Source organism: Balaenoptera acutorostrata, chromosome 4 (assembly GCF_949987535.1).
Source record: "Balaenoptera acutorostrata chromosome 4, mBalAcu1.1, whole genome shotgun sequence".
Lineage (NCBI taxonomy): Eukaryota > Metazoa > Chordata > Mammalia > Artiodactyla > Balaenopteridae > Balaenoptera > Balaenoptera acutorostrata.
The window spans coordinates 139,573,919-139,600,337 of record NC_080067.1 but is presented as its reverse complement, the minus strand read 5'-3'; the positions used below and the strand labels follow the sequence as shown (position 1 = coordinate 139,600,337).

The window sequence follows — 26,419 nt, the reverse complement described above, 5'->3', positions numbered from 1 at the left end:
AATCCATCCCATTGAGGCATTTTAGAAATTTGTAATTAGTGGAGATATTCCTAACCTGCAATTTGAAATGTCATTGATTGGGGGAAACTTACATCAATGTCCTGGAATAGTTTTACTCCTGTAAAGTGCTCTGTCTATTAGTTTTTTCTGAATGCTTTTAGACAAATCCTATATATCTAAGTATATGGTCACTAGATAGGATGGACTAAAATCCAGGCCTAATTTCTCCAACAGCAGGCAATGCGGTAAAGATTTACCTGAGCTTCCTCTTCTGTTACATAACTTCCACTTCCTTGGAGAAAAAGATTTCCATGTGTATATTGCTTTTGAAATAGATTTTGTAGGGTTTTGCTTGTTTTTCCCAAATGCATTAGTAATACACTCATGCAAAAGTAAATTAAGAAACACAGAAAAGTATGAAGAAATAATAAAGACCACTTGTGGTCCTAAACCTTCACATACGCATATATATATATTAAAACAAATGGGATTACATATACATGTACATATATATTAACAAAAATGAGATATACATATCATGGACATCTTTCTATATGAACGAATATGTCATTTTTAATGACTGCATTAATTTTATTATGTGGATAAATATATAAATTTATTTAACCAAACTCCTATTAATAGACATCTAGGTTGTTTCCAACTTTTAATTACTAAAACCAACATTCCAGGGAACCCCTGTGTACACTCTAACTTTGCATGCTTATCCTATTATTCCTTAGGATAAATTCTTAAATGTAAATTTGCTACGACAAATATACTAACATATTAAATGTTGATACTTGTTGGCTAACTGCTCTTCAGAAGGAATGTATCTAGTTGTATTATGCCTCCGATTACCTAATATCCAACATTCTAATCAGTGTTGGATGTCTTTTAACTTTGACAGTCTGAAAAACTAGAAGTAGTATGTCACTTCTGTGTTAAGATTTTGATTGCTAGCTCTTTTCATTTATTGGTCATTTTGTACTTCTCTGGCGAGCTGTCTGTGACCTTAGCTCATTTTTCCCCTGGGTTATTCATTCATCTTTTGAAGCTCCCTTGATGTTAATCCCTTTTCATAATATGCTGCAGATATTCTTCCCAGTTTGCCTTATGACTTTGTTGTGTCTTCACCATATGGAAATTACTGATCTTTAAATTTAGTTCTAACTTTGATATCTTAAAAAGTCCTTCCTTCTCCCATGGTGCTGTAAATATTTAAGAGCGGCTCTCAATTTGGCATTCTTTGTCAGCTCTTATTCCCTTTCTGAATATTTCTTTTGTCTTGCCCCTGATAATTCTCCTTGTTTGGTGTTCTCCTCCCTTCTTTTCAGCTCTGTTCCTCACCCTCAAGTCTAGTCATGTATGTTACGCTCTCTTAGAAAGGACCCACCCGTAGCTCCCTTAAAAGATTTTCAAAATTCTGAAAAAACAATGTTTTTGGAAAGTGCATAATAATGTTTGATTTATCCTTTTGAAAGTTAGACATTTCCAAACCTCTAGTCTATCTCTGTTAGTACCACTGTTTCAGCCCGAAATCTTCTAGACGCAAGTAGATCAGTAGGAACACTTCCGATCCAGAGGAGAATCTGGGGAAAGCACACAGCGTAAGCAGGGCAAACCTAAAGGATGACCACCTTCCTGAGCGTTTTCTTTTCTGTCGTCTAAATTTCTTTCTTTTCATTTGGCTCTGATCTCTGCCAAGTGGATATTCCTGATGAAGTGCCTCTTAAATGGCCATTATAGTGACTGAGGCTTAAGAATACTTGTTGGTATTCTTTGGTGAATATATAAAGAATGCTGTTGACTTTAAAAAGTAACAAATGGCATATGAAGCCTGTTGCCAAGTTCTGAAATTTAATTGATTTGGTCTAATAAGTGGGTAACGAATTATTAATTCTTAGGACTCTGACTTCAAAGCTCAGGGTGGACACTAAATTCCTATTAAACACGGCTGTGCTGTTGAGGCAAGCAGCTTTCAACCTCTCCAGCCTATGCCTTCAAAGAATTCTAATGTCAATAGCACGTAAGGAAAGTATTTTTTTTAATACATCCACAGGACAGTGGAACTTGATTATAATATGTTGGTTGTTTTAGATTACACTTTTGTCTAAAAGCTTCTCAGATTTATAGGAAAGGCAGGGTGCCAGTTTCACAGATACCAGTCTTTGTGTTTTCAGAATGATTAACTTTTGTTGAAGATTTAAAATGGTCTTCAATTCTCTCAATATTCTTCTGAGATTTGAAATGCTGAAACTACTTTGACAGTATAGCACCTTTCAAGACCATTATACCAAGTTAGGAAGGTCCAAATGAACAGGGAAAGTATTTTAAGGATTTTCTACTGTCCTTTCTTTAGTTGTCTCATGTAGGAACAATTACTTAATCTGTGAATCAAAATCATAGGAAGTATAAAATTATGTAGTAGAGTTGTCAGTGAATTTATATCTGGCCAGGGAAAGATACTTACTGCAGCAAAGGAAACTTAAATCTGTGTGCATCCTAAGAAAGAAGACCTGAGATTTAGCTTCACAGGCTTTTAAAGGGAGGATTGGGGACATTTGAAACTAGTTAAGGGAACTCCCAGGTTAGGACTCCGCGCTTCCACTGCAGGGGGCTCCGGGTTCGACCCCTGGTCTGGGAACTAAGATCCTGCCAGCTGTGTGGAGCGGCCAAAAAAAACCCCCCCAAAACCCAAAACCAAAACCAAAACCAAACCAAAACAAAACAAAAAATTAGTTAAAAATACAGTATATGTGAAATGATTATGTTGAATTGAGTCTAGCTGAATTAAGCCTATACTGTTGTTGTAGTATGACTGAGGCAGGCACTTTATTCCAAGATAGTGAATTTTCATGCAATGAATTTTTATTTTATATCTCTTTTACTCAACTAGTTATTGGGTCGGACTATAACTATTACTTTAAAGAGTCCAGACTGGATCAAAACTTTGGAAGAAGAAATGAGTTTAGAGAAAATCAGCGTCCCCTTGCCGTCCTCAACAAGCTCCACCCTGCTGGGTGAAGACGCGGAGGTCGCGGCCGACTTCGATATGGAAGGTCTGCTTGTTGAACACATTTACTGCTGTCCTTCAAGATGTTTCCTTCCCATCAGTAAAGTCTCAGTCTCCAAGTTTATCCTTGTCTTCCTTCTTGTAACACTGAGAGCAATATTAATGAGATTTTGTTTTGCATCGTATTGTGTGTCTTTTGCTTGTACCCAGACTTAAATGTATTTGCCATTCTGCCATGCAAAGGTCAAGACCTTTACAAATGTTAGTTTATGTCCTTGTGTCGTAAGAGCACAAAGTGGTATTTTTGGTGTGTGGTTTGGTCCCACTAATTGTAGTTAAGGTAGAAGAGTAGAAGCTCAATGTGCCGAAATGAGTTCAAAATAATTACTACAAAAGAAGATATATTGCTTTCTTTTTTTAAAATTTATTGAAATATAGTTGACTTACAGTGTTGTATTAATTTCTACTGTACAGCAATGATTCAGTTATACACACACACACACACACACACACACACACACACACACATATATACATACATACATTCTTTTTCATATTCTTTTCCATTATGGTTTATCACGATATTGAATATAGTTCCCTGTGCTTTACAGTAGGACCTTGTTGTTTATCCATTCGACATATAATAGTTTGCATCTGCTAATCCCAAACTCCCAATCCATCCCTCCTCCACCCCCCTCCCCCTTGGCAACCATAAGTCTGTTCAAAAGAGGATATATTTCAAAGTAATTTTAAAAGATTCTCAAAGTGGCTAGGAACACATGGCATTTGAAACTGAACCCAGCCATATAAATGTAATCATTTCAAGTTTGGAGTTCGGGACAGATTATCTCGATATAGTAATTTCCTTAAATGTGATTAAGAAATGCATTTGCTTTTTAATGCTATATATCTGCTATATTATTTTAGCATATTTTCCATTAAAATGCATACCTTAGTTTATAAAATGACAATGCATCATATTGTGATACCCTGTATGTCTAGATAATGCATTTAAGAGTTGAACACCTCAGAAGATCATCTCATTTTCACATTTCACTGTTCATTTGTTTACCTGGTCCACACGTTTATGTAGTACCTTTCACGTGCCAGGTACATGCTGGGTGTTGGAAACTCAACAGATGTCATCCTTGCTCTCCCCATACTCGCAGCTCAGTTGGTGTTACAAACAAGTAAGCAGGCAATTGTAATCACGTGACACCAATGCACTAGTGAACGATGCTGCAGTAGTTCATGGGGCAGCTGCCTGACCTAGAGTTGGGAAGTCAGGAGAGTTCTCCCAGAGAAACTGACATTGAGAGTCTATAGATTAAAGAGGATAGAAAGGCGTGAACCAGGAAGAAGGAATGTGCAGAGACCTCAGGGAACAAAAAGGATCTAAGTAGACGATGCAAGTATGCTTGTGCAGGAGGAGTGGGTCGGGATGGGAGGTGGATTTGGTTTTGAATATGTTGAGTCTGAGGTGTCTGTAGGGTCCATCAGGCCCAGATGTAGGCTGTAGGTGTGTGGGCCTGGCGCTCAGCAGAGAGCTCTGGGCCCACCAGGCAGCTCTGATGACAGTCTAAGGCCATGCGTTTTTATTAGCTTGGCCAGGAGGATGAGATAGAGACGGGAGAGGACTGGTCCTGGGATCAAACAGAAATGCAGACTTCAAGGACAGGCAGAAGAAGGCTGCCCATAAAAGGAAAATGAGAAGAAAGAACCAGAAATGTCAAAGAGCCAGGAGAATATAGCAGCTTAAAAATCAAGGAAAGAAAAGATAACAAGGGAGAGTGGTCTGTGGCAAGAAGGAGAAGTGAGCACCGCAGCCTGCCCTTTGGGTTTAGTCCCAGGGGAGGAAGCTGTCGGTGACATTCAGGAGAGTGATTTCAGTGGAGTGAAGAAGCCAGATGGTGGTAAATCCGGGTGTGGATGCAAGGCGAAGACGTGCAGAGAGTGTCTGTAGGCAACTCTTTACAGAAGTTTGGCTAAGGCGGGGGAAAGAGAGAGGAAGGCAGCTGCTCCAGGGAGTGTTATTTTGAAATGGGGACGCTTGGGAACGCTTAGTGCTGATGGAAAGGGCTGACGCCACTGGGGAGGGGCAGGGCAGAATGAGCGGCAGAGCACGGTCCCTGGGAAAACGGGGGGTGGGCAGAACCCCACTGTTTCCATCCACAGATACCTGAGTGCCAACCACGTGGTTAGGCTCCAGTTGGGGGCCAGGTTGTTGAAGAGATGGGGTCCCATCTTAAGACTTCCCTTTTCTCTGTGAAGTTTAAGGAGTGGGGCAACTCATGGTTTCAGGAGAATTGAGAAGGTTCAAGATAAAGCTCCTGAGAAGGGGTCAGAGGGAGAGCCAGCCAGGAAATTGTGGAATTGCCAGGCAGCCCTGGGAGCCCAGATGAGGCGGAAAACCACAGAGTTAACATGGCTTCAGTCATCGGGGCCACGTGGTTGTCTCTGGCTGCAGCACCCAGCAGCCCAGGTGCGCAGTTATGGAGAGGTTAGACGGTGGAATTGATGCAGGCGCGATGGAAGAATAGTGCAGGAGGGGAACGGCCGAGGTGAGGAACCGGAGGATGTGAAGACAGTTGCAGAGATGCAAAATCAAAGGCCTGGATCCTGGTGAAGTCAAAAGAGGAAAGAGTAACTGAGGGCGAGGGTGAAAGTCTGGGGAGTGGTGGTCAGAGTGCAGTGTTCTGAGTTCCCTGTTGCAGAGGCACTGCAGTTCCAAGGGGCATATGCGTCAGGAGTGGAGGAGAGCATCAGCAGGGAAAAGACATCAGGTTGTTGATGGGCTGACCACATGGACTTCGATGTCGCCCAGAAGGATGGTAGGACCCAACTTAACAGCTTGCTCTCTCCTTAGTCCTCGATGAATGGGCTCAAGAGACCAGAAGGATGGAGGTTGGAGATTATGGCAGCAAGTGGGGCTTGAGGGTGCTACATAAATTCCTGACAGCACAGCCTCAAAGAAATAGGCCTTTTTGTTCAGGGTTGGAAGATTGAAGTTCTGCAATTGGAATTGGGTTGCAAGGGGCACCCTGACTCCACTTTCCAACCCTAAGGAAGGAGGAGGTGAGGAGACCTCAGGGGAGAACCAACTTCCCCCTGTTGTGTATATGCCAGGTTGGGGGAGTACAGGGGACAGAGTAGCGAGGAGACTTCTGGGGAAGGTGTGTGACTGCGTGAGAGCCTGTCTACTGCAAGGGCAGGACCTGAGTTGAGGGCACTGGGGAGCGGGCAGTTCCATTGGCGAGAAGGAAGGTTTGGAGGGAGAGCATTAAGCTTCCAAGTCAGCCAGCACTGAGACAGCTGCTCAGTGGAATATTGAAAGCTATGGAGTCAACCCAGCTCCAGGTGTGAAGTCACCACTGGCCTCCTGTTGCTCTGAAACAGAAGACTGTCTTCAATTACATTTCCTATAAGAGCGTTTGCGCTAATTCTACCTTTATACGTATAAAATTTTTATATATGCCCACATGCTTAACCTATATATGTTTGCAGTGTCATAATGTTAAACGTGTTTATTTTTTGTATATAACCCCTTAAAGCCTAGATTGGTGAAAAAAAAAAAATCTCTGAGAAAGGTAACATGGTGGTAACTTGGCTGACCTTGCACTTTCTCAGGTGATGTTGATGACTACAGTGCTGAGGTAGAGGAAATCCTTCCTCAGCATCTCCAGCCATCTTCCAGTTCTGGCCTTGGCGCTTCCCCAAGTTCCTCACCCCGGACCAGTCCCTGCCAGTCACCCACCATATCAGAGGGGCCTGTGCCTTCCCTTCCCGTGAGACCAAGTCGAGCTCCATCAAGAACACCTGGCCACCCAGCTTCACAAAGTGTGTATCCTACCTAAAGTTTTGTATGACTTTCCCTGGCTGATGCATTTGATTTTAGATGGTTAAACCTCTGATGCCTTTGCCTCTCCTTTGGAGACCCATTTTTGTTTTAACTTTCCTATCCATGGGCTAAAGTGTAGCATGTTTTCTGTGCATGCAAAAGAGGAGGCTTCGCAGATGGTGAGCCCTAGATGGAAAGGACACTCATCACTGGCACTAGACGAGAATTTTTCTAGTTCTTTTTCTTTGTGGCCAGGCTTGTCCATGTCTTATCATTGATGGTTTTTTATCGTTATAGTCAAAGCCCATAACTATTCAGGCTTAACTATCTATCTGTACATTACCTAAATTATAATATGAAGCAGAAAGAGACAAGACAGATTTTTTGAATTCAACTTAATAGTCATGACTCCTCCAAAGTTGGGAGATTTGTCTCTGGAGGTTGTTACGTTACATGGTTTAGTCACTGTTCCATGCTAACCAATGTCTTCAGAAAATACCTTCCATTTCATAAACTTCTCTAACTCGCCCATGCTACTCTTAGAGGACTGGCTTTATTCAATAAATTCAAGATAAGCCAGGGTACAGAGAGAAGAGACACCCTTTTCTTTTTCTTCTCTCTATTGGCCAGCAGACTGCAAATGACTTAACTCACACAATACTTCATGCCATCTTTTTTTTTTAATAATATAACCACTTTCTCTCTTTTTAATTTTTTTTTGGCTGCATTGGGTCTTCGTTGTTGCACACGGGCTTCCTCTAGTTGCAGCGAGCAGGGGCTATTCTTCTTGGCGGTGCGTGGGCTTTTCATTGCGGTGGCTTCTTTTGTTGTGGAGCACAGGCTCTAGACACGCGGGCTTCGGTATTTGTGGCACGTGGGCTTGGTAGTTGCAGCTCGTGGGCTCGGTAGTTGTGGCTCGTGGGCCCTAGAGCACAGGCTCAGTAGTTGTGGCACACGGGCTTAGTTGCTCTGCAGCACATGGGATCTTCCTGGACCAGGGCTCTAACCCGTGTCCCCTGCATTGGCAGGCGGATTCTTAACCACTGCGCCACCAGGGAAGCCCCCTTTGTGCTGTCTTAATAGGGCCGCTCGATAAATCTCCTTCAGCACCTGGGGCCTGGGTAAGAAGTCCACAGAGAGCTAGCCTGATTGCTCTCATGGTACCAGAGGGTAATGTAGTAGCAGAACTGCTTATGTTATTGATACCAGAAATGTGTGTCATTACACTGTAGTACAAATTTGGAAAATTAGCAAAATAATTTATCATACGCATATAGAAAGTACCTTTGTGCTCACATCCACTTGGAATGTGATCCTCTTACCTCAGGTACTTTTTCGGTAGGTTCTCCTGTTGACGCTCTGCTAGCAACACAACTGCAGCAGAAAGATTCTTCCCAGCCCCTGGAACCCAAGCGGCCTCCCCCTCCCCGCCCGGTTGCTCCTCCTGCGCGTCCAGCCCCCCCACAAAGACCGCCTCCACCTGCAGGTAACAAACCATTTTATTTCCATTTTTGCTCGATTTAAAATCTCCCTCCACTCTGTTTAAAAATGTTTTGCATGTTTCGAACTTCTAACTTCTAGATTTTACTGTTTTTCTATCACTGGTGCTATTTCCTCAGTTTTTCTCTAAAAAACGTGGTGGGTGTGACAGAACAGGGAAAATTATTGTTTCTCAACTAGATTCCTGTAACATGTTTTCAGAGCTGACCTTTTACAAGTGTGAAAGAAGGGTTTGTTTTGTTTTTGCTAATGGGGTTGTACTGATTTCTATAAAATGCATGATTAGAACTGAAGAACATACATATACTTATTTACTATAAAGTTTTATATATTTGTTTAAATGTTCTTTTAAAATAAGTATAATGTTTCTATTTAGAAGCATTTGCATTACATAATAGCTTTTTTATAGCACCAAGACATGAATATGTGGTTTCTACATGATATTTGACATCAGGAATACTACAGTAAATCTTTGACATTTCAATTCTTTATTTAATGTCGTTTCCTTTCTGCTGCACATTCTCTTATGAACCATAAGGGGCTAGGAGTCCTGCACCTGCTAGAAAAGAATTTGGAGGTAACCATTTATATTTGTTGTAATGTATGGATCTTGGTTCATTAATTTTTTTGGAGTTTGATTCCTTATAACTGAAAGACATTTTAGGTTTGTTTGATAAAAGTCAAAATGAATGACATTTATATGCCAAGTTAAAAATAGCTCCAAACTTCCATTATATTCCTGTTAAGTAAAAGATTAGAGCTTGGTTTTATTAGTGAATAGAATTAACAAGAGCTTCCATTTTCCAGATAGTCAGAGGTGAATTACTCATCAAGGCCTGATATACTTTTTCTTAATAAATACAGTCAATTTGGTTACAAAGATTTAATTCCCCCAAATCATACTACTTTCAAGAGTGATTCAGGCACAGTGAATATAGAATGTTTCCCAAGTATTTGATTATATTAGATTGTATTAGAGCTCTAGTACATTCCCTTGCCAGTAGCCTGTGGATTAGCAAAGTGTCCTAGAAATGCAATTTAAAGTTAAAATAATTATCTGAATTATAGCTTTCATTTTGCATGGCTTTATCATAACTTGTCATAACATTCATGCCTCATTTTTAAAATGTAAGAACAATTTTCTTTTATATATTTCAATAAAGAAATTCTTACTAACACATGGGTCACTTTTTGTTAAAAGTGTAGTTTACTTGGTTTACATGAAAACTCACAGAGCGTAGTTGGAGGTATACATTTGACAAGCTTATTTAATCTAATTCTCAGGAAAGGCTGAGGCAAGATATTTCAGTACCACAGAAGAGCTTTTACAAATCCAGTTTTAATATCATTAAGGCTCACTATACACATGCAGTTGGTCTCTTTCTACTCTAGCTGCCTAAGGACATTGCGGACCGACTCGTGTGTTGTTACAGATTGACTTTGCTGTGTGTAGATTTTAATGACTTTGTATAATAAGGGTAGCAAAGTTATTTCAGCACTGCGGCTTCTGCAAGATACTGCTGGAGTATAACTTTTCCATTGACTTACAGAAAACATTAATTTTTCCGGTTTCAAACTTGTGCTTTTATTTATAGTTTCATAATAGACTTTTATTTATTTTCTCCTTTAATTAGGAAAACAATCTGTAGAAAATAAGTTAAATAAATTTGTGAAAAGTTATACATGTTAGCAACTCTGTGGCTTACTTAGAAATCTGATTTAATTTTTAAAAATCGCTTCTCTTCACAATTCTTTTGTAGACAATGTTTGCAGTGTATTTTTTTTAACCCTATAAACCAATAACTGCTTGAAGGCAATAAGCTGAGAGAAAGTAATTACAGTACTTTTAGGTTTTTTTTTTTTAAATAATTTATCGAAAACTAACTTCTCAGAGAGACTAATATAGTCTCATAGAGATTTCATATGAAATTGGAACCTTAAGATTTTTTTTCCTTTTTGACTGGCAAATATTAGAGCTTTTATTAGTGATTTAACACTGAATATAAAGAATGAGATGATCATAAAGCAAAGGCTTTCATTACACATATTTTTCAATTCCCTACTGCTAGTAATGTCAGATATAAAAAGCAAACTGTCCTTCTCTTTCATTCTAACTGTGGAAAGGGCCAGACTCAGGTTTGGGCCAGGCATCTAAAGTCACTTTGGTTTGTATTGATATCTTTGAAGAAATTTAAAACAGTGAAAGAACTTTTTTGCAAAAGTAAGCTTAGCTCAGAAATTGTTTTGTTTGCCTGCCTTTCATTCTGTGCTACGGGCCCTGAACAATATACAGCTTCTGTTCTTTCTCTAAAAAGGTACTGGAGCCCCTCCCAGTCCTGGGGTAGCTAGGCGAGAGATGGAAGGTAACAAGACTTTTGCATCATAGAAATGGATCTCTCGTCTTATTTCTAAATGTCAGCCCCTCCAGTGTTTAAAGGCATACCAAATCTTTTCTTGGTCCAACTGTAAACTCCCCCTCCCATCCTTATGTATACCTTGTAATTTTGTATTTTTTTTCTCTTTCCATTCTGTGTTGTATATAGTTTCTAATGGATGTCCATTTAATTTCCCCACAATTCTCATGCTGTTTTGAACTCTGTTTTGTATATATTTCATATATCCTTTGGATGTGAAATTATTGTACAACGTTATTTTAAGAAGAATGCCTTCAAAATTCTCTTCAGAATAAGTCAAATGTTTAGAAATGTACTATACTAACTCTGGAGTTTTAAAAATTAATAATTGTAATTAAACCTTATTAATTCAGGTCCAAGAGTATAGTATTTTTTGGATGATTTCAGATAACAGAAATGTTTTAATGTATAATGATGCTGAACTAATAAATTTGCTTAAAAGGCTATAAAAACTAGAAGCCATTCATTAAGATTATAGTTCTTAAAAAGCTGATGGATTACATACAACAATCACACTTGAATTTCCTTTCAAAAAGAGTAAATATGAGATGCAGGCCTCAATAGTGTCCCCTACTCCTTTTGGCCCCAAAAGTAGTTTATTTCATTTCATCCTTTTGCTACCTTTCTAATGAGTTTGAGCCGTGGTTTAATATTGTCTTGCATGAGGCAGATATTTGGTAATAAGATGTGCCGGTCTTCTACCTTCATCATAGGATTTTGCTATAGAAATCCCAAAGATCCCATCGTGGGATTCCTTTATCCATAATGACATCTACAGCGTGAAGCCCTGAAACAGTGCCATTAGGCGCCTCTTGCGTGACTCGGAAAATGTAGTGCTGTCTGTTTGCTCTGGAGCTGTCTGTCCACCAAGCTCTGGGAAACAGTGGGGCTGCATCTTGTGACCATCCCCCTAAGCTGACCATGTGTTTTCAAGGTTCACAGGAGTGAGCTCTGTTGGGAAAGTCACCTTAAAAGTGACCTTTTGACTGAGGTATCAGACCAAGTGCTAAGCTGGCTCCCATGAATGTCACTCTCAGTATCCTAATTTTTCTCTTTTTGAGGATATTTCCTTCAGAGCTGATAATACCCTTCATCATTATCTAAAGCAAAGTACTTTTGTTTCCGTCTCATGCCCCCATTTCTGCTGGTAATGAAACAGAACAGCCAGCCAGTGTTATGCAATATGGCTTGATTGTTTACTCATGACTCATTTTTTTTTCCTTCCTGCTTCAAAGCACCCAAAAGCCCTGGAACGACACGGAAAGATAATATAGGTAAAAACACTTGAATTCAGCTTAACCTTAAAACTGGACCGTGAATAGACACTTGGGGGATAAGTACATGGTTTCTTGTTTCTTTCTTTTTTAAAAAAACTGAAATACATGGTGCGATGTCTTTGTTCCAGGACGCAGCCAGCCTTCACCTCAAACAGGACTCACAGGCCCAGGACCTGCTGGATACAGTACAGCCAGACCGGTAGGCAGCACCTCGCCTGGGAGCCAGGAGGTCTAGGTTCTAGGTCCCAATTTGCTGCTAATGAAATGTGTTATCTTGAAGAAATCATGGGGCCCGTTAAGGCCCCAGTTTCCTCAACTCTAAAATGGGGAATTGCACTTGACGCTCTCCAAGGTACCTTTCAACACTAAGAGTATTTTAACATCCTCTTCAAAAGTAACTAAACATACTTCCTTATTTGAATAAAAGTGATACAATTAAGTAATTACCGTCGCTACATAAATATCTTAGAATCTGTATATGAGGAAGTGATGTTTGGGGACAACGTTTTATATTATCTGAGTAATTCTTCAATCAGAAGGATTTTAAAACTAGATTTCAGAAAACCCACTTATGAGAGTCGGTCAACTAAAACTGGTTCTCAAGGTGTTCAAGGCAGGAGAGCAGATGGCATTGCAGTGCTTTTCCCTGGGTTGTGAGTCTGTGGTTTTCTGCGTGTTGATCAGTGTTCTCTTACACACAGAGTTATCCTCTTATGCACCCAAGTGAGAATTTTCTCTGGGATAGAACAAGTAACTTAAAGGAAAAAAGAAAGAAAGAAAACAGAAACCAGGATCAGTCTAGTGGAGGCTGTTGCGAGGCCTCCAGCTGAAGAGTAAGAAGTGGGAACTGTTGCTGTAACCGGAAATTGAGAAACTTCCGCTAATGAAACTACTTGTAATTTCTAAGAAATCCTCAGAAGATTTATAAGATAGAAATACTTCGTTCTTTCTCTTGTAGCTTTCTATTTAACATCCAACCTAAAGGCCTTTTTCTATATATAATATCACACTCCAAAGTAAAATGTCTGTGGAATATACCTAAAGATAGCCATTACCCGCTCTCCTTTTTTCCAAAGAAGGGGAAATTGCTATCCATCGATTCTACCACTTCCCACAAAGTACTTTCTTTATTTAATACTGTAAGAATAGGGAAGGAAAGTCAGAATTTTGTGAGATAACATTCATAACTTTTGCTTAAAATAAGGAGTATTGGGGGCTTAAAGTCTTCAGCAAACGTGTGAAAATAGAAAAGACATTTTTCACCAGTGTGTCTTCCAGTGTATTTATTTTAGCATATCGAGTAAGCCACTCAAGAGGTTTTACATCTGTGTTTTAAAAAAAAGACCTCGGCATGGTTTTTCATAAGCCGCTTAGTTACACAGTGTATGTCCCTCTCCACGTCCTCATGACCTGTAAGACCATCCCCGTCGCCCATTAAGGCAGCATTGCACGGGATGAAGAGCACGGCCCTGCAGCCGGTCAGACCTGAGTCTGGCTCCTGGCTCTACTTTCTAGCTCTGTGGCTTTGGGAAAGTTGTATACATTTCTTCATCTTCATTTATAATAGAGATGATAAAAGAATACCTACCTCTGAGGGCCACGTGGACAACGAAATGGAAATGCCTACACAGTGCTCAATTAACACAGCGCCTGGCACATAGTAAATAGTGGAAAATAAAAAGGAAGATCTTTAAAACTTATGACGATGTGGCTATAAATAGAGAGCCATTAAAATGACAAGAGGCTGAGGAAATGAGATGAGATGCAAAAGCAGATATTTTCACCAAATCTTATCTGTTGAAAATAAGTAAATATCTCAACGGTTACGTTTCCCATTTTTAGATTATTCCACCCCGTGCCGGAGTGATCAGCGCCCCCCAGAGCCATGCTCGGGTGTCTGCTGGGAGACTGACTCCTGAAAGCCAAAGCAAACCGTCAGAAGTACTGAAAGGTAGGCCCTGTATTAGAAACAGCAGTGCCGTTCTGTATTCTTTCCCTTTTTCCTTTTCTTTTTTTTTCCTTTCTGCAGCGTCTCGCTTTTTACAGCTTACTCACATTGGGATAGCCTCCTGTCTTTCCTCATGCCACAAGAAATGAGGCTGCTTGGGGCCAGGGCTGGGCGGGACAGGGACTAGAATCTCGTTCACTTCACTAAAGGAAGGATAAAAAGTGGTTTTCTAGAAAACACCTAACATCTGGAAGTGACTTTTTTTAGGGCCAGCTCTTCTTCCTGAACCACTGAAGCCTCAGGCCGCCCCTCCTGTGCAGCCTTCTCTGGCCCCGCCGGTTCAGCAGATGCGGGAGCCTCGTGTCCCGGTGGCCACACCTATGCCTCAGTCTGCCCCGCAGCCCAGCCTCGAAGCCGTCCCGCAGCCGCCCCCTCGGAGCAGGTCGTCCCACAGCTTGCCTTCTGAACCTTCAGTGCAGCCGCAGGTAAGTCCTGCCAGCCGGCGGAAGATCATCTGGACGCTTCTGTGAGGGTTTTGGCTTATTTTCTGTTTTGTTTTGTTTTTCTGTTTTTCTTTTTTTATTGAGGTATATTTGATGCCTTTGGTATAGTCTTTGAACATACTTATTTTAATTATTAGCTTAAGAGATAAACAAATATGAGATTCACTTTTAAAAAATGTTTGTCTTTTGGTAGTAATCGCATGTTCAGATATGACTTCAACAGGCGAATGTCATTGGATATCTCAAACCAGTCACACAACAGATGCATGGTTTGGCTGTTTGAGGTTTGGGGTGTTTGGCTGTTTGAGGTTTGGGGTTTTTGTCTGTTTGTCTAACCTGTGGCCTGGATCAAGGGTTCTCAGAGAGTGACCCTAGATTAGGGATCTTTAAGGAATTCCAAGCAGCTCCCAGGCTGTTTTATCTTGTTAATGTTTAAAGTGTTGGTGACTTTCTGGTTTTTTTATGCATAATTTACTTTGGATAGTTAATGAATTAGGATGGACAATAATAATTTGTTTTCTTATTGCTCACAGTTAATAAATTAGTTTTGGCTTTTACTTCCTGGAGAGAGAGGCAGTCAGATCAGTCCTGACCATTGGCAGTAGAGCTAATTTCCCGTAATCCTCTTACTCCTCCTGATGCCACACAGCTAGCTCTTTTCCGTGGTGGAGCCGGCACTGGGCTTCCTCAGGGATCTCTAACAGTTTCAGACACTATTGGATCAGTTTAGAAGTTTTGGGCGTGCAGCAGCAGGCTTATTCACCAAAGTAAAAACCATCAAAATAATGTTATCTCATGAGTGTCACACAGAAAACAGTGCCATTGCACTGTTGAGGCTGCTGAAGATGTATAATAATTGTAGAAATCCTTCCAACAATAAATATCCATTATTTTCTCTCTGCCAATCGGCTTTTAGTGCATCATGAAGTTTTCTTCTCATTTCCTTGTGAGGTGTACTATTGTATTTTTTTTTTTAATGTAATTGGAGGGCAAGAAACTTTCAAAGTAGCTGTATCTTAGAGCTTTGTATTACTGTTTTAGGACAGAAAGTGATCATGAATTTCATAGTAAAAGTGAACCCTGATTCCTAAAACTCTATAAATGTTTTCTGTATTGAAAGTAGGTATGGTCCTCTGAGCAACTTCAGAAAGAACACACTTTAAGTAAGATTGCAATTCTCAGTAGACAGTCATCTTATGACACAGAAATACTACAGGATGAATATTCCAATGACTGCCATATATCATTTTCTTAGGTCATTTTTCAACTTGTTTTGCTTTCTGATTTTCATTGGAATGGGTGTGGTAATTTGGTGACAGACAGCAAGCCCATGCTTTGTGTGTGGCTTAGTAGATTGTGTTCTTGACTCTTGTATTCTGTTCATCAAAACTATGAAAGATGTTTGTTTTAAACCTTCTTTTTGCCTCAATCACTGATACCAAATTCCTCTGCACATTATATACACAGACACACTTTTCTTTTGGGGGAGTGGGGTCTTGTTCATGTGTACACTGTCTTTGTGAAGGATCACAAAGTGGTTAGTTTCCTCCTTGGAGCTTAGAACGCTGAGGGGCCGGAAGGAAAGGGAAGTATTTTACCTTTTGTGCCTTTTGAACTTTGAACCATAAGAATAATACCTATTCGAAAAATAATAGACATTTAAAATTTTAAAAATCTTCTGCAGTGGCTATAAGTTGAAAAGGATGAGATAGTAAAATATGACATTTGATATTTTGGTAATAATATGAAATAGTCTTAGAATTGAACACTTAGTAATTTTTACAAGTCTTTATCAATTCTGCCAAAAATCTACAAGGTATTTAAAACATAAAAACACACATGACCCAGCTTTACTTTTTATTACTATTTAAGTGTCCTTTGATTCTATAATTCCATATAGAAAAGATTCTTCTAATTCATATGATTATACAACACGTTATATATCCTTTACAAAATGTGAAAATGCCTCACCTGTCTGACTTCCAACATCTTAGTCATCTGATTATCAGCTAAAAACCAGAAGTCAGGAATCCAATAAGAAGTAAAATAATAGCATCATGGCTATACTATTAACGTGATAGCTGACAGTGAGGGAAGAGACCAAGTAGAAAATCTCAGCATTCTGGATCAATTGAATACCATCCCTGTGTATCTTAGTATAAACCCATTCCTGTTTCCTGTCCTGTGCCAAAGCTGATACATCAAGATCATCAGGAAAGCATTAAATTCAGGAGTCTCATGTTTCGTAGGCAGGAAACTGTAGTAATACTTAATATATTTTAGAATGGTGTCTCTCTAAATTGTCAAAGTGAGTTTTGTATTTTAAAATAAGGTGAGCTTTAAATATTGGGGAAGATTTGCTCAAACTGTTCCTTGAGAATACTGTAATTTTTAAAAGTATTGCTATATTATGAAAAGATTATGATTTCATTTTTAAACAACAAAAAGAGGATCCAGTTTCTTACCTTGTTGTACCTTCCAGCTCATAAATTATGAAGTGAATTACTGCTAGTATCACCCCTGAGAAAACCTGAGTAATACAGAACAAGCCTGGATCCTGACCATTTGTTAAATACCATTTTTCACTTTTTTGCCAAGTGATGCTATTTTGTACATTTTCTCTAATGATGATAAACCCACAGACTATCTTAAGGCTGTGTCCTACTCTTCTTGGGCTGCCATAACAAAATACCATAAACTGGGTGGCTCAAACAGTAGAAATCTGTTTTCTCACAGTTCTGGAGGCTGGAAGTCCGAGATCAAGATGCCACTGTGGTTTGGGTTCTGGGCTGTTTTCCTGGCTTGCAGACAGCTGCCTTCTTGCTATGTGCTCACATGGCCTTTCCTTGGTGCTTGCACGAGGAGAAAAAGAGTAAGCCCTCTGGTGTGTCTCCGCCTAAGGGTGCTAATTCCATCGTGAGGGCCCCACTCCCATGACCTCATCTAACGCCAGTTACCTCCCAAAGGCCCCATCTCCAAAGACCATCACTTTGCGGGTTAGGGCTTTCAACGTATGAATTTGGGGTGGGGGGGCGACACAAACATTTCATCCATAACAGGCTGCTGAAAATATTTTAGAGCTTCCAAACCCTATTTGGAATATTATTTTTGGAATAACCACTTTGAACTAGTTAGTAATCAACCTCAGACAAAATTAAAGTTTGAACACTAATTCAACAATACATTTACAACAATACATTTTTCAGTCAAAATGACATAAGAAATTGGAATTGTCTCTTGATCTTATGCTATGACCTGCAAATATCACTGCTCTTAGATTTTGTATATAATATAGAAATAAAAGTATTTTGAAGGCTGAATTGTTAGGGTTGTTGGTTGGTCTCCGATTGTCCTCCTAACTCTTTCCTTTGATGTCTGTGTTCCCTTTCTCAAAGCAGGAGCAACCATCAGGGTAACAGGTATTGGATTATTTCTCAATCTTGTATGTGCTTTTCATCTGTCTTAGCACATTAGATGTATGAATCTTTTGCTTCATACATCTAAATTTTCACTCATTTTAAAAACCACCTGTCCACATTAATAAATTCTATTATCATACCATAAAACCTGCTTTTTTTCTTAGTATTTTGAATTTTTAGGAACCATTTTAGTTCTTGCTAATGCTTTCCCATTTTTTTTGCTTTGTTTTTTACAAAAATTAACAAGACTAAGAAGTTTAACTTCAAGAAGGTAAGCTTTAGGTATATAGAAGTGTATTTGGCAAAACCAAATTGGTTCTTGGTTTTAACAATGGCATAATTACATAAATACAAAGTTCAATTTTTTTTCTTAGATTTCTTTTGGGAAATTAAAAAAAATAATTTTAGTAGCACAATTCTTTTTCATAAGGAAGAATTGATGATTTACAAAGATGAAAGTTAACATAGCAGGATTGTTTAAGGGCCTTTCCAACACCCTTCTCTGTAAAAATACCAGCATCATTAATGTCAAGTCATCACAAATCCTGCTTAGATATATATAAATTAATTCTAATGTAATGAATGATGGTGTGGCTCTCATTATAATTTCAAGTCTGATTGGGCAAAATGATCCTGTTCCTATCAAATTACCCTTTAACTTATTTTGAAAGAAAAAATTTTAATATATGAAAATAAAGATATTTAAATGTATAGCATTTATTTGGCAAGGGCCTACTATTCTAAGCTGTGCAAAGCATAAACTTCTTACCTATAATGTCTATGTCGTGGACTCTTGTATCTACCATGGGAGAATTGGGGCCCAGGCCCAATCAAGTACTTCTGTTTTGTTATATGAACCATAAATAATCCAGACATTCTTGGTAATGTAGAGCTAATTGTAATTTTATGATGTCTGTAATAAATTTGTCTCTCAAGTACTTTAATACACTTAGAATACAGTTTAGAATCTGTGACATGTTTGCTCTTCAATTTTGTACAAATTTATTGCCACATTAAGTTTAAAGAAAAATATATTTGTTTACTCAATTATAAAGTATGTTCTAGATCCGTTGAATAAAACAGATACTAGAGAGTGATTCACTTATGAAGTTATCCACACTGTTTCCTTTTGCAAATGAACAGCCTTCCCTATTCTTAAGCACCAAGTTACTGTTTCATAAGATGCAGTTACGTTTTATTGGGACTGCTGCTCTTTTTTTCAACATGTTTCATGAATGTTTAGTTATTTGCTTTAACAACGATCTAAATTCATTTTGGGTCGTGCTCTGTTTTGTTACGTTGCAAGTCTTGAGCTAAAATTCTCCCTCCCCTGTCCTTTTCAACCCAAAGGTTTGTTTTCTTACCTTTAATTTGGCATAAATATCCAAGTCATCTACCTAGTTTTAATAATTATGTAGGTTTTTAAAAATTATTAAAATGAAGTTCCTGATGAGCCAATTTTCTCATAAGGCCAGGCCCCCAGTTCTGTTTCCCGTAGGGAAGGTTGGCCGTGCTCAGTCCCACAGCCATGCTCCGCTCCAGCCGGCTTCTTTGTGAAGTAGGCGCACAGGGCAGATTTTTCATGACTGTGAAGTAATTCCGACCCCTCCTCCTGCCAGTAACCGTTCACAGCCAACTCTGTCACGTAGAGAGGACTGTGCACCCTCTGGGCACAGCTTCATTTTGGTTTAAGAATTAATATACCAAATAGAAGATGGGACTCCTCCCGCCACCCTGTTTTAAACAATCATTGCATTTGATTGTTAACAAACATATCTGTTTTGGAACATTTTTACAAGATGAAGGAAGGTCAGTTAAGGAATATTGTCAGGTTATTCACAGAGTTTATCCTGCAAAGGAGAACTTACATTAAAAAGCAAAGAATGCCTTGGAAATTTATTTATCCAAGTAGAAAAGGAAAAGATGCGTTGTTTTCAGCTGAGGAATACAAATATACTAATAAAATTAATTTTCATCCATAAAGTTGAATTTCCATATTTAAATCTCAATGAAAATATATTTAAAAGAACAGTGAAACCACATCATCATCATAGATGGGTGCGGGAAGTTTATTTATAGAGATTTCGCATAAGTTCTAAAGATGGATTTCTTCAGTTTGTGTGAACATCTGATAGAACTGGGCATGAGCAAAACTCATCTGCTAATTCTGTACAGTTCTCCATCTTACCATATCAATACTTGCATGGATAAGATAAGCTCTGTTTAATAAAAGGACTTATTTATTTAGTAGGGAGTTTTTAAAAAATAATATTTTAGCTGTGTTATCTTACTTAAACCACCGGAGTAACGAGCCACACAAAGCTGCTTTTTATTTTCTAAATTTGTATACTTCCCCACCCCCACCCCCAAAATGAAGAATAATTGAGACAGGAGGAATAGGGGGTATTCAAAGTAAATATATTGCTTTTTGGTTGATTATTCAGTGCTCTCTCTCTCTTCTCCAGGTAAAAACAAACGGAGTCTCCGCCATCAGTCTGGACTCGCCATTAAAGACTGACCCATTTGAAGACCTGTCATTGAACCTGCTTGCTGTATCAAAGACTCAGCCATCTGTTCAAACCCCAGACCCAAAGGGGTTGATTTCATTGCCTTCTGCAACCCCAAGTAACATGAATACTTTGAGTTCTGTAAGCTGCATGCCGACAATGCCTCCAATTCCAGCCCGGAGTAAATCCCAGGAAAACACGCGATGTTCTCCAAACCCATTCATTGAGAGCTCGAGCAGCACAAATCCTTTCACCGACAGGACTGCCGCTCCCAGAAACCCCTTTAGAGCTGAATCTCAAGCATCAGAGGCCACTTCGTGGTTCTCCAAAGAAGAGCCCGTTGCTCAGAGTCCTTTCCCTTCTCCGAAGCCTCCTGGACAGAACAGCAGCAAGCCTTCATCTTCACTGGGTGGCTTTGAGGACAGTTTTGATCCACAGGGCCCACCTGCATTAAAAAGCAGCAACCCAAAAGGATGGGTAACCTTCGAGGAAGAAGAGGACTTTGGTGTGACAGGAAAGTCAAGGTCCACTTGTCCAGACCGACTGGGTGATCAGCCGAGTTCGTCTTCTGGCTCCAAGGTGACCTTTAGTGATGACTGGAATAGAGGTACCAGTGTCTCTTTCTGTGTGTTGCCAGCAAGAAGACCACCTCCGCCTCCTGCCCCTCTGCTCCCACCTGGCACCACCCCTCCAGCAGACCCTTTCACAGCCTTGGCCTCTAAGGCATCACCCACGCTAGACTTTACAGAAAGATAATGTTCTACAGTAGAAAGCAGTTGTTTTTTTAATTTTGGCAGGGTAGAGCCAAAAGAATTGGGCATTCGTTATTCATTATGTGCAATAAGTAATTGTTAAGTGCACTGATGTTGTCATGAAATACCACTATTTAATGTGTACAAAGTTGGAATATGTGTATATTGGAAATAAGGAAAAATCTTTCCCATTATTAACTGGAATTTTGGTGTGTTTCTGTTTGGATAAATACGAGAGAGTAGAAGCCATAAAAAGTGCTCGAAACTACTTTAGAAAATAGTCCTTATTCAGAAATTCTTTGTCAGTCTCCTTTACAGAATCTCAAAAAGCCCAAACAACTTCTAGCTGACGTTACTGCCAGCCCCTTTTGTACTTGTTAAAAATTGGTATTTATAAGTATTTACCAAAGATCTGTCAAACTTATACTGAAACAGAATTTAGAAAGACATTGCTTAAAGAAAAAAAAAAATGTGTATATACACACACACACACAAATATATACACTTACATATTTGTAAAACACATAATTTAAATTCTAAATCAGACCAAATTTTTACCTAAAAATTAGAACATAGTTCTTCTTTCAATATTTCATTATCTAAAGGATGGCTGAAAATGAAATCTGGACATTTCATTACTTTTCTTTCTAAAACTAGAATGATCTCACTAGGGAACCATTATCGACCACCGTCCCACACCCACCCCCGTCTGACACGCACACCACGCACACCCTTGTTACTTGCCACTCCAGCAGGTCCGCCGGCTTTTCCGGGGGAGGAGCTTCTTGCAGCCGGAAGCGGCGTAGTGTGTGGTTACAGTCGGTCACGTGGGCAGACACCCCCGGCCCTTTCAAAAAAGCACACTGGCCCAGAAAGTCGGGAAAGCACGTGCCACCGAGCTCAGTGAGAAGCGTTAGAGCTCAACGTACACGAAGGCGTCCGCTGCCCACGGCCCTCGCGCGCTTCTCTTGCCGCCTCCGCTCTGGAAGTGGTGAGCGGCCGCAGGCGCCGCCCGGGGGGAACTGGGATCTACTCCTTGTGTGTTCTCTCCCTCTCACGAACTACACGACACATCTGTGATGCTGCTTTACGTGTGTAGAGGCTACACCTCAAATTAGCTGTGGATTTCGTCTCCTGCACTGCCAATATGCAGCTGATCCTGCTTTAATTTTATGAAGACGTACACAGAATGTATACAGAATGTAGTATTTTGATACCATTGAGTAATCCTAATCAGAAAACTTGAGCAATAGTTGTATTGTTGTCAGTTTAAGATTACCTTTACCCATTATATTAACGTTCCTTTTATACAAAGAGTTGTATATGTCGACCTAAATTCCGTTGTCCGCATTTAACCTTTAAAGATGTGCATTAGCGGAATATCAGAAAAAAAAGAGTTCCTGGCTAAGAATACGTAAAATGTAAAAGCACAGCAAACTGCATCGCACTTAACCGCATAAAGCAAATCTGTTAGGAAAAAAGCACTTTTCTAAATTCTCAAATGTTATCAGAATACTATGTTTATAAAAGTAACCCTGTCTCTACTAACAGCCAGGATTTGCTGTTAGAAATAACTCGTGAGTTTTATATTGCGCTTTTTGGGGGGGTTCTAATCATTTCAGCAGTAGTATATTTTAAACAGCAGTATTACTATAAGCAGTGTGCTTCAAAATGTGAATTAACTTGTTGAACCTGTGGCTTTAACATCTATGTGATTAGTATATATAGTATTCAATATTTGCTCTCCATTAGCAAAATAATTCATTATGAACTTCACTAGTGCAGATTGCAGTTCTGTGAGCAATGTTTCCTATTGAATATAAACTACTGTCTAAAATATACATATCATCTAGCAGCTCAGCCTTTATCAGGAAATTCTACTTGGCAAGTTGCTGAAAAAGTGCACAAAGTTATGAAAGTTAAAGGTATGCTGCAAATAACTAGCCACTATTCTGTGTATTATTAAAATATTTACCAGTTCTGTTAAAAGCAGAGCAGAAACTAGACACTAAGGATCTCTTTGTGAATTCTTCGTTCTCTATAGTAGATTGCTGTTTATATGTAAGAATTTTATTGCTTATGTGGCATACAGTATTTATAACTATATACTTTATAGAAGTACAGTATTAAAGTCAGTGGTATGTAAACACTCTGTACATATCCTGTGAAATGTGCTCTCATATGAAATAAATATACCTGTCTTTACCATATTGACTACTTTGCTCAAAAGGGAGGAATTTTTCTCAGCCATTTTCCTTGAACTTTATATATACGGGTTTGGTGACATTTGGGGATTAATTCTTGTTGTATAATTGGGTATTTTAATTCAAGATCTTATTTTCATCCATTTCACTTCTCTATGTAATATTTCGGCTAAAAGTAAGAAGAATGCTATTCTGAGATTACTAATCATCATTAAGAAGCCATGCACGGGGCTTCCCTGGTGGCGCAGTGGTTGAGAATCTGCCTGCTAATGCAGGGGACACGGGTTCGAGCCCTGGTCTGGGAAGATCCCACATGCCACGGAGCAGCTGGGCCCGTGAGCCACAATTGCTGAGCCTGCGCGTCTGGAGCCTGTGCCCCGCGACGGGAGGGGCCGCGATAGAGAAGGGCCCGCGCACCGCGATGAAGAGCGGTCCCCGCACCGCGATGAAGAGTGGCCCCCGCTTGCCGCAACTGGAGAAAGCCCTCGCACGAACCGAAGACCCAACACAGCCAAAAATAAATAAATAAATAAATAAATAAGAAAATCCTTTAAAAGAAGCCATGCACTTATTCTGCAAGAGAGGCCCTCATGCAAAATCTTGTTGGCTCGAAAATAACACGTGAAGCCTGAATGATGATTTTCTAACCCAGAGCGAGAGAAACAGCCTGGGGGGTCAGGGGGAGGCGCAGAAGGGAAACAGGCGCACGAGGAGCCAGGCAAAAGAAGAGAATGCCTTAAAAGACCCAAAGTAAGAGACCGAGGCCAGTAGTTCCTGTGAGTATTGCCTTTTTTCAGATTGCCATTTAAAACAATAACCTTGATTCTTAAATAGTTCAGTTATGTTCATTAACCTCTGATTAAGAAGTTACAGATACAGAATAATAGGCTTTGTAAAAACTTTTTATTTTAAGGTAAATTTGTATGCAGTTATAAGAAATAATACAGAGAGATCCCAGTTTCCCAAAACTGGGAAACTACCTTTTACCCAGTTTCCTTCAGTGGCAACATTTTGCAAAACTATAGTACAATACTACAACCAGGACATTCACATTGACACAAGACCTTCCCATCACCACAAAGATCCTTCATGTTGCCCTTTTCCCACTTCCCTCCCATCCCATGCCCCTCTCCTGTGTCCTTAACTTCTGGCAACCACTAACCTATTCTCCATTTCTACAGTTTTGCTACTTCAGGAGTGTTAGGGAAATGGAATCATGTGGAACCGTTTGGGATTGACTTTTTTACTCAGCATAATTCTCTGGAGATTCATCTGGATTGCATGTATCAATAGTTTGTTCCTTTTTATTGCTGTGTATCAATAGTATTCCATGGTATGGATGTACCACAGTTGGGTTAACCATTTCCCCACCCACTGAAGGACATCTGGGTTGTTCCAGTTTGGGGCTATTATAAATGAAGCTGCTATGAACATTCATCTCAGGTTTTTATGTGCACAGAAGTTTTCATTTCTCTGGGATAAATGCCCAGGAGTGCAATTGCTGGGTCGTAGGGTGGTTGCATGCTTGGATTTTTTTAAACTGCCAAATTGTCTTCCAGAATGACTGTACCATTTAACATTCCCATCAGCAATTTATGAGTGATCCAGTTTTTCCACATCCGTGCCTGCATTTGCTGTTGTTACTATTTTTTACTTTAGCCATTTTGGTAGTAAATATTTCATTGTGGCTTTGTGTTTCCCTAATAGCTAATGGTAGTGAACATATTTTCATGTGATATTTGCCATCTAACATCTTCTTTAGTGAAATATCTATTTGTGTCTTTTGTGCATTTTCTAAATAGATTGCTTTTTTTACTATCGTGTTTTGAGGGTTCTTTTTGTACGCTAGATACTCCACCTCTGTTAGATATGTGGTTTGCAAATATATCTCCCTGTCTGTAGCTTGTCTTTTCAGCCTCTCCACATAATCCATAGCCAGATCCTGAGCCCCGCAGGTCCACATTTACAGCATGAGTGATTGACACAGGAAAACCAAACTCACAAACTCATGTATAAATCAAAATGCCAATTTATTAATGTTAGAAAAGTAAGTCTGACCACATCAAGATTTAGCGAACACGTGGAAATATGGGAACTCACACTGTTGGCGAGAGGGCAGACTGGCACACCAGTTCTAGAGAGCAATTTAGCAACATCCAGTAAAGTTCGTATATTCTATCACACCAATTAGACTTGGAGAGAAACTCTAGGACATGTGGAACGGGATGTGCATTGTTTGTAATGGTGACAACTAGAAAGAAACTAACCATCAAGAGGGGAATAGAGTGACATATTCATAGTGGAATACTATACAGCGGTGAAGTGAATGAAATATTAGTAAATCTCATTATGGAGCCATAAAGCAAGGTACAAAATAATACAGTATGACATTAGTTACATAAAATTTAAAACATGCAAAACATGTTTTTTTTTCAATACAGTAAAAATGTGCTCTTTTCCTCCCTGGCTGCCTGATATCTAGCAGCCATCATGAATGGCCCATTAGTTATCTGTACCAGAGTGTTCATCGCTAATGCAGTGCTTCAGCAGATACAAATGGTCATAAGATGCCCTTTACCCTAGAAAGGCAACAGTACCTAAAATATTGAGACAATAAGCTAAAGTACACAAGACCACCCAGATGTCATCTTTGTCTTCAAATTCAGAACCCACTTGGGTGGTGACAAGACAACAGGCTTTGGCATGATTTACGATCACTTAAACCACACTGAGAGGGCTTCCCTGGTGGTGCAGTGGTTAAGAATCCACCTGCCAATGCAGGGGACATGGGTTCGAGCCCTGGTCCGGGAAGATCCCACATGCCGCAGAGCAACAAAGCCTGTGCACCACAACTACTGAGCCTGCGCTCTAGAACCCGTGAGCCACAACTACTGAGTCCGCGTGTCACAACTACCAAAGCCCACGCACCTAGAGCCCGTGCTCCACAGCAAGAGAAGCCACTGCAATGAGAAGCCTGCGCACCGTGACAAAGAGTAGCCTCTGCTTGCCACAACTAGAGAAAGCCTGCGCGCAGCAACGAAGAC

The 26,419-nt window shown here is 39.8% G+C and overlaps 1 protein-coding gene across 11 annotated transcripts in view; it reads left to right on the top strand.

The window, feature by feature from the left end:
* The window catches only part of SYNJ1 (synaptojanin 1), an 86,823-nt gene extending 63,438 nt beyond the window's left edge, over positions 1–23,385 (top strand). For 3 of the 11 annotated variants that reach the window (XM_057545273.1, XM_057545272.1, XM_057545275.1), the window contains exons 23-32: positions 2,897–3,059; positions 6,641–6,850; positions 8,194–8,337; positions 8,890–8,928; positions 12,001–12,039; positions 12,171–12,241; positions 13,885–13,993; positions 14,258–14,475; positions 17,889–17,912; positions 20,378–20,460. In XM_057545273.1, the coding sequence (XP_057401256.1) occupies positions 2,897–3,059; positions 6,641–6,850; positions 8,194–8,337; positions 8,890–8,928; positions 12,001–12,039; positions 12,171–12,241; positions 13,885–13,993; positions 14,258–14,475; positions 17,889–17,909 (1,014 nt within the window). In that variant the 3' untranslated portion in view covers positions 17,910–17,912; positions 20,378–20,460. Of the gene's footprint in view, positions 1–2,896; positions 3,060–6,640; positions 6,851–8,193; positions 8,338–8,889; positions 8,929–10,666; positions 10,715–12,000; positions 12,040–12,170; positions 12,242–13,884; positions 13,994–14,257; positions 14,476–17,888; positions 17,916–20,377 lie in introns of those variants that run through there. The other 8 variants (XM_057545271.1, XM_057545268.1, XM_057545265.1 and 5 more) reach the window with 6 other exon arrangements.
* Positions 23,386–26,419: the final 3,034 nt, after the last annotated feature.